The sequence below is a fragment of the Pteronotus mesoamericanus genome, unplaced genomic scaffold (assembly GCF_021234165.1).
Source record: "Pteronotus mesoamericanus isolate MK-2021 breed Mesoamerican mustached bat unplaced genomic scaffold, CSHL_Meso_final contig_94, whole genome shotgun sequence".
In the NCBI taxonomy this organism is placed as follows: domain Eukaryota; kingdom Metazoa; phylum Chordata; class Mammalia; order Chiroptera; family Mormoopidae; genus Pteronotus; species Pteronotus mesoamericanus.
In genome coordinates this window covers 7,210,500-7,224,454 of record NW_026555285.1, presented here as the reverse complement: position 1 = coordinate 7,224,454, position 13,955 = coordinate 7,210,500, and the positions used below count along the sequence as shown (strand labels likewise).

Here is a 13,955-nt window from a genome sequence, read left to right as displayed (position 1 = left end):
CAAGGCCTCTAACCACCTCTTCAGTCTTCTCATTACAGTCCCCATCGCAACCACCAAATAGGCCCTCAGGCTGATCTTCAAGCAAGTCAAGCTCCTTCTGTCTTCACTGTCCTCATACAGTCTTCCTTCCACACGTTCTAGAGCTGGCTCCTTTTCATCCCTCAGGATCTCAGTGTGAATTTTGTCTACACAAAGAAGCGTTTCCTGATTATATGAAGATCCATGCTAGATTCTTCCCTTTATGTTCTATCATTGCAGCATCCTATTAAATATTTCCTTCATAGTAATTATTGTAATTTCTAATGACATACTTATAAATTTGTTTACTATTTGTATCCACCATTACAGTATGAGCTCCATGAGGCAGAAATAGCTTTAGTTCTTCACAGTGAAAGATAGTCAACAAATATGGAAGGAAGAAAAGGAAGGAAGGAAAGGAGAGAGGGGGGAAATGAAGATGGGTATTGTCAAACTATACGTTAGAAATACTATGGCATCCCTAAAAGTGTGTTGGGCGAAAGTATAACATTAATTCAAAAATTTGAGAATGAAATTTTGATTTCAAAATTTTCTGTACACTTTGACTTCATTTCTTTTTCACATTAAAAATCATTACATGTTTTTCCTTAAAAGCTACTAATTTCTGTATAAATTTGTTTTTTCAAAGTGTGAAATGAATAACTCTACTAAGAAGCATTTTAAAGAAATTCCTTTTCTGTGTTCTTTTCTTTGTCTTCAGTCAATAAATAAGTAAGTAAGTAAATAAATAAATCAGTGTGAGGATGCCAGAGTGGGATGGATCCCCTATCTTGACCATTTTAAGTTTGATAATGAAGAGTTTGAGGCAAATCCACACACAGTTCTGCAGGTATTGCTGATATTTTTAATCAGTCATTATAAATAATTCCTATAAAAAGGTATATTACAAATATTAAAAGAAAAGAATATGAGGCATTGTGTTCTTGAATTATTGCTGGAAAAAACTCATTTTCAGCCCAAACTTAACCGTAGTTCCCTTTGACATGCATTTAGCTGGAAGTACATGCATAAGTGGCAACAAGAAACTTCTATGTTCTTTGAGCTATCTGCTGTGGACTTCAGTAGGAAAGAGAGGCCTGTTAGGTTAGCAATGTCCACCGCAAGCATGGGAATAGTATAAGATACATTTATCACTGCGGAGCAGATCACTAAGGTTTAAGTGAAATATTGTATTTGAAATCTCTCTGAAAAATTAAACACTAAATACCTGAGATATAAAGTCCCCTGTAACACCAAAATCTTATTATTTCTACTGAGTTGGGGCTATCATTCTTTCCATACAATAGATACTGCATTACAATAAATTCTTAATCTTCTGTATTTCAGCTATTTTTTGCCCCAAGTCTTGCTTTCAGGTTCTCATTAATGCAATCGGAACACCTATGGTCCTTTTTACTTTTCCTTTATAAACATGCAGCCCAGCAGGAGGCCGTTTAAAACAGAGCACTTAGGTTACCCATTCCAAGGGGAGCCCAGCACACAGACTGCAAAGGGTGGCACAGAAGCTGCGGCTCTTTCCAGTGGTTGGACCACAGACTCGGGAGAATAGCAAGAGCTTTGTGAAGGGAGGTAGGTGAGAAAATGTACATTTCTGGTTCCTTCTCACACATATTTTTACAAAGTTCCTAATTTTGTTTAAGGAACTCTAAATTTGTCAATTAGATATAGCCATGATAAAAAGCAATTACAAATAAAAACAAGCAAAGCTACTTATATAGGATTTTAGATGGTTTGTACTCTACTCTTACACCGATAGGAAAAACTGAGATATAAAATGCCCTACTCATATTCTTCCTAAGATGGCATGAACTAAGACCCTACAATGTCTAGCATCCACACTGCTGCTCATTTTATATTTGCCCTCAACTATTGATTACTCAGCAGCTGCCATTGCCATGTAAAAGGCCTTGAAATTGGCAGGGATATGTTCTCTCTCTCTTACAACTGTTTTTTCAAAGCCTAGAAAGATTAAAGCTCCTTATGATGATTCTCCTACATCACTCACGTGGCTAAATGTGTGATTAACTCTGCAGGTGCTCTCTGGATCTATTAAAGAACAAGTACACAAACAAACAAAAACACCATCACCACCAAAAAGATAATCTTAATTATACAGATACTCTTTTTGTGGTTCCTGTTACAAGTTCCTATCTTGCTTTATTTCCTCAAGACATTAACAGGGTGCTGGTCACTCTAACATTGTGTGTAGTAATGTCTTACGATTTAATTTTTGGAATTTTCCTAAATCATAGAATTTCAGAGCTTTAAGGGAACCTGACACCCTCCTTTGCAGGTGGGCATAGCAAGGCCCTTGAAAGCTATATGACTAGCCCATGGTCACGCGGCCACCATGTGACAGAGCAGAGGAGTAACACCCAGTTTCCAGGGCTCTGGCACCCTGCTTCCTCATGCTTCCAATCAACTTCTTCTGTACTTTTGTGCCCTTCCCAGTCTTCTCCAGTCAGCCGGGACCTGCTGCACATCCTGGACTCCTCCCCTCGCTCCTGGGAGACTCTGGCCTGCTCCTTTCCTGGCCAAGTCCCAGCAAGAAGACCCAGACAAAGACGAAATCAGTGTCTTCTTCTATTATTTTTCTCAATTGCTTTTTTCCTACCTATGACTAGGCAGTACTTTCTCACAGCCAGGGATGAACAAATTCAAAAGATTCTCAAATACATGGCTTCCAAGAGAGAGGCCACTAAGTTCTGAAAATACAAAATGAGCATTTTTGAGTGATTGCACAGCCCATAAAAATGTCTCTGGTTAGAACCTCATAAGCAATGATTCACTCTGTGCAAGGATCCCCTGTGGAGACTTTAGTCACCTCAAGTTAGGGCGCTGAGGCCTATTTTTCCTGCTGAGATGGAATAAATGAGTAGGAAGCATTAACTGATGGAGGTCACGAGAGTCCCATCCAGTGAAGTGAGGAATATTTCTCTAAAGATGCCCTCAGAGTGGGAAAGATTTATGAACTTGAAGGCTACAGTATTTCTCCTTCCCTTAAGGATAAAGCATTCCTTTACCCCACAGGCATAAACTTTCAGAAGTAAAGCTTCAAGGTCAAAATGTGTCTTCTATGATAGCGAGCTAATGGTCCTGATGAGAAGGGAAATACAGTTTATTACCATTCAAGGTTGTGTGTCTTGATGCCAAAGAAGCCTTTTTCAAGATAAAACCTGATTGAGATTATGCAAAGTGCTTGAGCATAGTAGATACTTAATATATCATTTTTAAATTTGTACCTGTGGCTACCTTTTAGGTACTTTTGAGCTCAGCTACTTTTACAAAACATTTTCAGTTGTAAAACTGCATTGCAGTTAATTACAGAAACATAGCATGAGGCAAGCTTCCCTACCCATTCCCATGCCAAATGGCCTATTTTTGTTGTTGTTGTTTCCCTACCAGCTCAGCCCCTGAAGGAGGTAACTGACATCACTTAAAACTAATCAGCTTGAAGGAGCTGCAGCCTCAAACTTTTAGTTGTTTCCAGGACCTCATGTTTCCAAAGGTCTGAAATTGGCCCTGAAACCTATAGGCCAGGGCAAGTTGACAAGGGCGACTTGCGGAAAATACCGTGAGTAATGGTACTGTGGAGTGACAACTGATGAGCATGCCTTCCGTGTAGGGGGTGCCTCCACGTGACTGCTGAAGAATGGCTGTCATGCTCCTAGAACAGGAAAGAAGTCTGGACAAGGGACTGGTTTTGCACAGGGGCCAAGGCTTCCTTTTTTAATCCCTTAACATGGGGAGCCATCGAAGGTCCTCTTCTCCATTTTCATACTCCTCTCTAAACTGCTCTCCAGTGAGGGCAAAGAAAACTAAAACATTTGGATCCCTACAATATATCCCATACTGTATATTACCAGTTCTAGAAGCAGCAATAATTATCTGATATTTATATTATCTTCTTATTTATAGACAAAACAAACTCAGAGAAGTTATATTCTACATTCCATGGAAGAAAAAAATAACTATCTCAAATTACTATATTATGTTATGTAAGCATTTGAAAAAGACTTTCACTTTATAACATCTCTAGCCAACAAGGATATAGGCTGTTGTCATTGATGAAGGGTTATTAGAGGAGCCATGATTTGTTTTAAGAGATGTCAATTACCTTATGTGGTACACAGTACAGGCAGAAGCAAATATTTTTTGGATATGATTTTCTCCAAATACTCATTTTTCTAGAAATATTATAGACATACGCACATCATAACTTTAGCACTAGAATGAGAGCTCTATTCCTTCCAGGAAGACATTTGTACTCCTAGAACATTTGGCAATGCCTGACACATAGAAGGTGCTCAATATTCCAGTCTCATGTGGATATATCTAGGCCATCTAATCCGTAATCTCTTTCTGGACTTCATCAGGGGCACCCAGAATCCTCTCCTGCCATTCTGCAATCCAGCCCGTATTAAACAACTCAGGTAATTTTTTTAAAAACATGAGTCAGAGGTTACTTCTCTGCTTAAAATCCTTCCACAGTTTGCACATCAAATAAAACCTGTCCTTACTTTGGCAGGAAAGAGCTGGTCCCAGTCATGTGACTAACCCACCCAACCAAGACCTCTTACCCACATATACCCACCTTTCACTTCCTCAAGGGAGCCAAGCTGCTATCTCTTCAGGCCTTTGCACAGGACATTTTCTGCTTTTAGAATTATCTTCCCAAATTCCCCTTTTCTTCCTGCTCTTCCCTCCTGCTACCTAGACAGCTGTAATTTATCCTTTAGGTCTTAGCCTAAATGTTGCCTCTTCAGAGGAGCCTTTTCTGAGCCCCTCCAATACCTGCAAGCTAAGTAAGGCTTCCCCACCCCTTTCATAATACCCCATAATTATAATTAAATAATCATTTGCATAGTTATTTGGATAACATCTGTTTCTTTAGAAATATGTATTCTCCACAGGAGTATCACCTGTCTGTTGTGTAAATTACTATTACCTTGTAAATCTCTAGTGCTTTAAAAAACACACTGTACATTTTGAACCTTCAGTAACATTGTGGTGAATGAATGAATATACCAATGAACTTGTCCTAATGTCCTGGAGAGAAAAGAGTAAATAACTCTGTAAAGTGTAACGGAACTGTCAAGAATATAGGAAACCAGATACATTAATTATGAAACATAAGTCAAGACCCTATTTGTTTTGTGACACTTGATAATGAGAAATCTTTCAACAGATGGAAAATAAAACCAAAAGAGGACTCTAAGCATTATCTTATAGAGAGCCCAACTATAAGCCAGGCTCTGTGCATCCCCTTAGTCACTCCAATGTTGGAGGATGCTACCATTGATATCTGAGAGGACTACAGAAAGGAAGTTTGTTAGTTTGAATATTATTTTCATTTTAAAAACAAGTATGTGGAATGGTTTATCAACAGACAGTCCATCTGAGTGTCTCTGTGAGCTGCCAAGATGGGTTCAGGTATAGAATCACAGACCACATTTGTTTTATCTAGGACTTTTTCTCTTAATTCAGAACTTGGAGCACAATAATAGGAATCTCATGGGACAAAGAGAGGAAGTAGAGAAAATAATTTGTGGCGACAGAACTGGAAGTGAGGCTGACACCCTAAGTGACAGCTAGAGGTCCATTTCTAACTTCACAGCAAAAGTATGGCCTGGAGAGAAAGGTACAAAGGTCTTCAGTGACTATCCACGTGCTGAGGCTGCCAAAGCTACACCTCCATCTCCCTTCTTTTGTGAGCTCTAGAACCTTACGTGTGACTGCCTACCGCGTGTTTCCTTTCAACTGGTTATTCAAATTCAACACTTCTAATAAGAATCTCGCCGTGTTCCCCAGCCCTTCTTTTCTCCCAGCCTTCCCCATCTCAGTACATGACCCTCCCTCCCAATTTACACAATGTCCAAAGTGAGAAACCCAGGAGTCATTAATGGTTCTCCATTCTCTTTACATTATATGTGGGTTCAGTCATCAATTCATTTTGTTTCTATAATTACGTGTCTCCTGGATTCCTTCACTTCTCTCCATCTCCATTGCCATGATCGTCACTGCCATCACTGCCATTGCTATCTGTCATCTGAGTAACTGCTACAGCACCCCCCCCAATCTCCTTGCCACCAACCTTTCCATACTTACATTAGTTATCTGTAGGACTTACAAAAGTGCTTTGTAAAAAATACAACTCTTATCATGCTATTCCCCTGCTTAACACTCTTCAGTGACATCCTATAGAACCCTTTATCTGTTAGTAGCAGAACCACTTATCATGTTGATTTGTATTTGCTTATTTACTCTTCTCTGTGTCTCCCACTAGTCTCTAAAACATGACAGTAAGATGTATGAATTATATTTCCAGTATTCAGTACTACATCTGGCTCAATAAATGCCAGTTAAAAGAGTGATGCTTCAGGAGACGAAGGAATTTAACAAATGCCTCTTCAAATCTGAGCATATTAAAGAGGATAAAGGTGTCCCTGGGAGGATTAAACAACCTAAGGAGAAAACTAGAAAAAATGTTCAAGGAAGCAGAGAGGAATTAAAACGGGTGGAAGCATTAGTGAATGGGAGAGTGGAAGGAAGATGGTGGAGAGGGGACTGTAACCCCTTTTAGCCTCCCCATGAGTTACAAAGATAAGCTCTTCTCAGAATGGCAGGGAACAGAGGCAGTGACAGTAAACTCAGACCTTATGAAGAAGAAACAGCAAGGTATGAGCCAAGGAACAATTCAGAGTGTTCACATATACAATAATTGAAAGAGTAAAGATATTCTTGTGTTGGCTCCAGGTTAGTCCCTGATAAAGCATGTGGCTCTGTCTTGTATACAGCACTGTCATAGCTGATAGGCAGGTGTGACGCTTTTTCAGAACATGTACTTGGAATACAAAAGATGGCATGCTCAGACACTTGGGGGTCAAAGGTATATGTCAACTTAGAGTCAATAACAACTAAAAGGGGGTTGCTGACATTAGGAAAGACAAATTAAAGTTTCGAGACAAGCAAGGAATACTCTCATGGCCAAGGTACCTATCCAGAAAGTATTCCCAGTTGCGATGCAGTCCTGGACAAGAAACTTAAAACCCAGAGACTCAGCTGTTGCTTTTTAACTCTTCCAGTTGATGATTAAAACTTTGGATAAGAAGCCAGGGTATGCAAGAGAGGAGCAGCTGGTCTCACAGATGGTATCAAAGTTCAGGATTTAATATTCTGGATTTCAGCTAAAGCTCAGGATTTAACATTCTGGATTTCAGTGTACAACACCAGAGGTGCAGTCCTGGAAAGTGACAATGTAGATCACAGAAAACTGGGGACACTTCAGGCAACACCTGACCACAGAATTATTTTGAAACTTGAAATTGTGGAGTGACACTGTTCAGTGAAAAAACAAACAAACACAATTGTAAACTAGATCATAGGGAAGATATCAAATATGGCAGAGAAAGATGGATAGTAGTAGAAAAGGATCTCCACAGTGGGTAGAAAAGTTTGGTTTAGATGGCTATATTCTACTGTCTCATGAGATGCTAATAGACTTTTTTGAAGGTTAAATTAAGTTTGGGGAATCCTATATACTAGATATGACTCTTTGAAACTACACTTTGCACATAGGCATAGTAAAGGCTCTGAGAAAACTCACAAAGAAAGCAAATTGCTTGAGTTAAACACAGTTTACCATGGTTGTTAGGCCATGTAAATACTTACATGACATCTGCCCTACCAAACAACAACTGTGAGACACTGATGGTCCAATGGACCATTTTAGAAAACCTGGATCTATACTCTGGACCCTGAGAAAGAAGATACCTACTAAAAAGAGCTCTAGGTGCCTAACCGGTCTCAAATTTAAAAAACAGAGCTTATTAGCCATTTTTATACATGGGCCTCTCATGCAAACTGTACTTCAGTGAGAAGCCTGCACTGAATTGCCTGCCTGCACTGTGTTTCTGCCATCTGAGCCGGCCCTCCTAAAGGAGTCCCCGGAATCGTATTTCAGTCAATAGGACTGAAGTGTTCCCCCTCTAATCAGAGCTGCACAGTTGTATCTCCATTTGCTTTTTCACGGACCAATCAGAGCAGCCCCATTTTGGCCAATCAAGACAGTACCTTTCATACCAATCAAACTATGAGGAGGATTTGGAATCTTTATTTACATGAGGATGAACCAACCAGGGACCAAGGCAGGGACTTTGGTCCATGTACACCAAATCCCCTCTGGCTTTTGTAATGTACTTTCCCTTTCTATCCAATACTAAAGACTGTGTTTCCCTGTCTGGAGCCGAAACTCTAGAGATGAAACACCAAAGATGTCTCATCACAGCACAGAACAGAGCAGACTTGCACAGAGCAGAGTAGAGCAGCAGAGCAGAGCAGAACAGAGCTGTTAGGTTGGCGAGGGGCCTGGCCCCAGGGTCTCCTAACAGCCATGCTGTTTTCACAGCTGTGCTGTATCACGGGTGAGCTGTTTGCACTGAATAAAGTTTCCTCCTTCACCTCAACTTGGGGATTCCTGTTGATGTTGAATTGACACCGACGCCAACAACCATCAGTTGACAATGCCAATGTACAAGGTATTGATTATAAGAACAAATCAACAAAAACAAAAAAAAATTATACACAACATATGGGAAAATAAATAACATGAACAATAATAAAAGACGTAAATATTATCTCACAGATAAACCAAGATTTGGAGTATGGGATTTAGGGCTAGAATATAACAATATAATGATATGTTTTGGATAAAATGAACAAATTCAGTGTAATGATCTTAAATAACATTTCATGCTGAAGAAGGTAAAAGGGGAAGTTTCTAAAAGTGGTAATGGGATTGTGGTGGGAAACACCTGGATGATGAAGTGGGACGAAAATGGAAGAGGTGTAATTGTGGCAGCTTACAATTATACCTTAGAAATGCATGTAGTAAGTGATCTGATTTCCTAAAAAATGTTTTGATAAAATCAAGAGAATATGAAAAATGTACACCTTGCTTTGCTAATAATTTTAATAAAAATCATAGTAAGGAAAGAGATTTAGTGTCAGTTTAATTTCAACTAATATGGGAAGAGTAGTTGGTCATTTAGAAATATGAGAAACTTTGGGAGAAAGCCAAGTGCTCATAAAATCCAGCCTCTCCATAATCCTGTCAGAGATGTTTTAGAGGAGATTTTTTGGAAGGAAGGTTGCACTGAATAATCTTTAAATCCCTTCTGATACATTAAAGGCTGCCTCTAACATTCTACAGGCACACTGAAGAATTTCAGAGATGGCCCAGCATGAACACTGAGTGAGAAGCAACATTCTGTGACTTTCCAACTATGCAGGAAAGAAACAAATAGCTGTATTTTATGTGTGTATGTATTTAAATCTCACAATAATCCCATAAAAGAGATACAATCATAATTTTATAGAAAAGATGAAATGCTTTTATATGCCTGAAGAGATTATGTTCTCCAAAGTAACTTGGATAGTAAAAGGGAAAAAATGAAAACAGCCTAAATGTAAACCTGGAATAATTAAATAAACTAGGGAAGATTTATTCAATGGAGTTTTATAACTTTTAAACATAAAACAGTAAAATAAAAAAATAAAATAAGGTATTAAAATGCATATAGAAAACTTATATCTAATATAATTAAAATATTTGCACAGAAAAAAAGAATATAATAAAATACATAATCAAATAAAACAGAACTCGCCCCTGAAGTAGTATACACCCTGCTGCTGGCAGCGCTGAGAACAAAGCACAGTGTAGTTCAATTGGTAGAGTTGGGAAATAAAGAAGGGACTCGCAGGAAGACCCTGAAGGGCTCAAACACAGTTTAAGCAGTTTGGCTAATACAAGTGATAGAGAACATAATTCAGGGCAGATATGGTTTATCTTCTATAACAAGTAGGGCTGTAATTTTTTACATGGTAAGTTGCTGAGAAAATCATAAATCGGTCATAGTTGAAATGTCAGAAGACTCAAAATAATAAGAAAGAAATAATGAATTACTGAAGTGTGGCTTACTCTGGAGGTCACACAACATTTTCTGAGAAAAGTGGGAGATGGAGACAAAAGTAATGTCTGCTATATGAATATTTCAATTATGTGGGTAGATAATGTAGAAAAATGAGGGTAGCCAAAAACAAATCTTTATTCTCATTATTAGACACAAGTATTTGACATGTTTATGCATATATGTACACACATACACACAAATTGTATATAATTTACTACAGCTAGTTTAAACTTTTATATCTACGGCCTTTATTGACCAAAAAAAAAAAAAAAGGGAAAGAAACTAAATGTTTGATTAAGTCAGGACACAGTACACAGACCTGTGAGTATGGAACTTAATACCGTAACTGACCGTCACCTCTCCACTGCACATTCTAAAAGGGCCTGTTTCCTTCACTGCTGGAGTCCCTGCACCGGGACAGTGTCTTCATAATATGTGTTGAATGAACAAATGAATGAATGAGTAAGTGAACAGTGCAAATCCTATGTATCTTTCCAGACAGCTCTAGTCCTATCTTACTGATAACATCTTTCTCAGAGCCTCAGTAATTGATCTTTCCAGAAATGGCTACATTACTATCCTGAACTGCTACTTAACACCTGATTCTACACATTATTTTTATGCTGTTTTTCTGTTGCTGTGTTTTTCAATTTAGGGAGACATGCTCCTCAAGGACACTTATAAATGTATATATATTTATTCCCCAAAGCTCTTATTAGAGGGCACATGGAAAATCTCAATAAATATGTATTAAATTCAATGATGACCTTCTACTTTGTGACATTTCTAAACATTTTACCTATTGAATGCATTGTGTTATGATTCCAAAGTGTGGTGAAAAGGAAATGTGGAATTTAGTGTCAGTAGAGCTGGATTTCTAGCTCTGCCACCTCAGTGCTGGAAAAATAACCTGAGCTCTGGTCCTCTGCTTCCTTGTTTTTAAAACGAGAATACTAATGAGAGCGACAACCATAAGGACCATCTACATCAAAGAGAAGGCTGTGGAATCAAATGCCATAGGTATATGAGTTTTGCACATTGAAAAGCAAATATTAGCCCTCTATTCACCAATTTAAAATCTGAAATTGATGATAGATACGGCATATAGCTTTTCTTTCTGAGAACAGCTATTAGGCAGAAGAGCAAGGTGATGAGGAAAAACATCTAAAGCACAACTGCCAAACATGCCCCAATCGTAAATCACAGACCATGCTCAACACTTGCATGTGGAGAGATTACTGGGCACCTGTCACCTACAGCCTTTGGCACTGCTGCTTCAAACCCAGGAGAAGGCTTACCAGACACAAGCTGCTGTCCAGGCAACCCCACGGGAACCATGCCCAAATTGTTCATGGCGGTGGCCCAGGCTGTAGGATCTGTCACAGACATGCTGAGCTGGGTTGTGTCTATTGCTATACTTCCCAAACCATCAGCAGCTGCAGGAAAAAACAAACAATGACTTAGAATCAACAGCCACGAGTGTGTGTTTTAAAGGAAATCCCATTTCTAGAGATGTAAGGCTTCATTTAGCATATTCCCAAATCACAAAGAAATAAAGCACATACTATACAGCAATGTTTACTTCAGACACAAACCGTTTCCAAATACATTCTGGGAGGAAACTTAATGACATATAGTTTACATTATACACAGAATGCCGTTATGGATGTACCTCTGGAAAAAGTTGAAGAATCACTTCCTTCTCCTAGTGAAACAACATTAGTTAAGTTCCAAGGTTGAGAGGTAAAGCAGGAATACTCTCTTGGTAAAACAAGTCAATTGGCTTGGTAGACGGAGAGTAAATACATTCATCTGATTCTGAGAACAATGCTGGAACAGGCATACCTTTAACGCATAGAATCTCTAGAATAGTTGTCAAGTCATGAAACTGGTCTTGACTGAATTTGTTGTGTTACCTTGGAACAGATTTCCTCCTTTACAAACCCTTTACAGCATTGCATTAAGGAATTGCAGGTGTCTGCCTAAAGTGACTTTCTAAAATATTTCTTATAAGCATAGACTTTCATCAAAACAAAATAAAAAATAAATGATATTAAAAACAAATATCACAGAGCTAAAAAGAACACATGCACACTGCAAAATACGTCAAATTGACTTAATATTCTTTGATGTCCACTTGTTCCACAGCCTGATCTTTTTAAGGATCCCAGAGTCTGGGTTCAATGCATATTATCATGGCTGGGCAAACTTCTCCACTAAGAATTCAGAATGCCTTGTTTCTTGGGCTGGCCACTGATATTTACCTGCAGCCATCATCTGGGGAAGCTGCTGGGGACACTGGGTGATGCTTTCAAGGCCACCAACATCTACCACTGAATTACGAGCATCCTGGGGGGCAGAAGTACTTTGAAGGCTGAGTTCAGGGTCCCCGCGGAGATCATCAGATTCTGCAAAAGGGAAAAGGAGTGTGGTGAAAAACCATAATAGTATGCTGCAGATGCCTTCAAGGGAAAACTGTTGTCTATTAAAAAACAATGAGGAACAACTTCCAATCATAGACACAGAAGTAGAGCTGTCTCCTGGCTAGGTTTCAGAGCCCCCTGAGATGGGTGGGTCAACTCTCAACCCACCTAGGGCCAGGGATGGCTGAATAAATAGCAGGTTGCGGGAGCAGCGAGCGCCTTGCCTCCTACTGAAGAGACTTCACAAACGGGGCTTATCAGTCCCTGCACAGCCTCTTACGCACTATACACATCAATGGAGAGGGCAGACTCGGGGCTAAATATGATTTTTTCTTAAGTTAAAAAAATTAATTGATGTTGTTATTTTGGAAGACGGTCATCTGTGAAATGTATTCAGAGAGGAAAAACAAGTAGGAAAAAGGGGGAGGAAAAGCAAGAATATATTCACCATGAGACTGGTAAAGGACGGCACCCAAATCACAATGGTGAGGAAAGGCAAAAGGCAAGGATGGATGGGGTGCTGCCCGTCAAAGACCTAAAGGGTGACTGGGCAGCAAAGGTAAAGCATTCATTTTTTTCAGTCCAAAGGAAAGATAAATTTAACTGGTCACAAATTTCCCTAGAATTACATAGCATGTGTGTGTGTATATGTTTATATATATATGTATGTAAAATTAGACTTTTCAAAGCACATCTCTAACAAAAACAAAAAACAATAAAACCTTAAATAAAGTTACAAAGGGCCCCTCTATAGAACACTATTTATAAAATTCTATGCCTTCTCACCATTCTTAAAAATGCAAAGACATAACATTCACACATGCATATTTTAAGTACACTTTCACCATTTCAAAACTGTATGATAAAACATACGGCACTTAGATGGGTGATATGAGAAGTTTGACTTTTAAGTAGATTTGATCTAACAATTGAATTTAAATAATTATTTTTTAGTTATAAATTCAGAATTTTTTTAAAACCATGCTTCTCTTAATGGATCTTTTAGAGTAAGATGTTATGCTCTGCTTGTCAGTGTATCTAGTGTGAAGTTTGGCCCTTTAATGGTACTCTTTTATTTCTTTGATTCTTAAGTGTGAGAATAAGTAATCATTTGAATGCTGTACTGTCGAAGAACAACTTATTGCCCGTTGAGTATAAGTTAATTCAAATGGATGCTCAGGTCTCAATATTTCAAGGATGGGTGGATAATAAGCAAATTGTTCCCATGCTCTCCACAAATCCCTAGCCCTCAGCTAGCAGGGACTGTGATAGAGTGGAAAATTTTTTTCCAATTGTCTCTCAGAAAGATGAAACATCTTCATCATGCAGTAGTGAATAATTCCAACTTTGGGAGCAAACTGTACTTGAGACAAATATGATATACCTTGCAATTAAACTCTACTACACATACGAATTCAGAACTTGCTTATATATGTACATAAATTACCTCAGAGAAAAGATGTCATCAGACAAAGAGACCCTCACTCAGTGACATAAATATGTAGTTAACCAAAATGTCTGT

At 38.6% G+C, this 13,955-nt stretch overlaps 1 protein-coding gene across 1 annotated transcript in view; it reads right to left on the bottom strand.

The window, feature by feature from the left end:
- Positions 1-13,955, bottom strand: part of ENOX1 (ecto-NOX disulfide-thiol exchanger 1) — a 603,512-nt gene that overhangs the window by 212,178 nt on the left and 377,379 nt on the right. Inside the window, exons 5-6 of the mRNA XM_054586376.1 lie at positions 12,275-12,418; positions 11,309-11,446 (exon numbers count right to left, since the gene is read on the bottom strand). Of these exons, the coding sequence (XP_054442351.1) occupies positions 11,309-11,446; positions 12,275-12,418 (282 nt within the window). The remainder of the gene's footprint in view (positions 1-11,308; positions 11,447-12,274; positions 12,419-13,955) is intronic.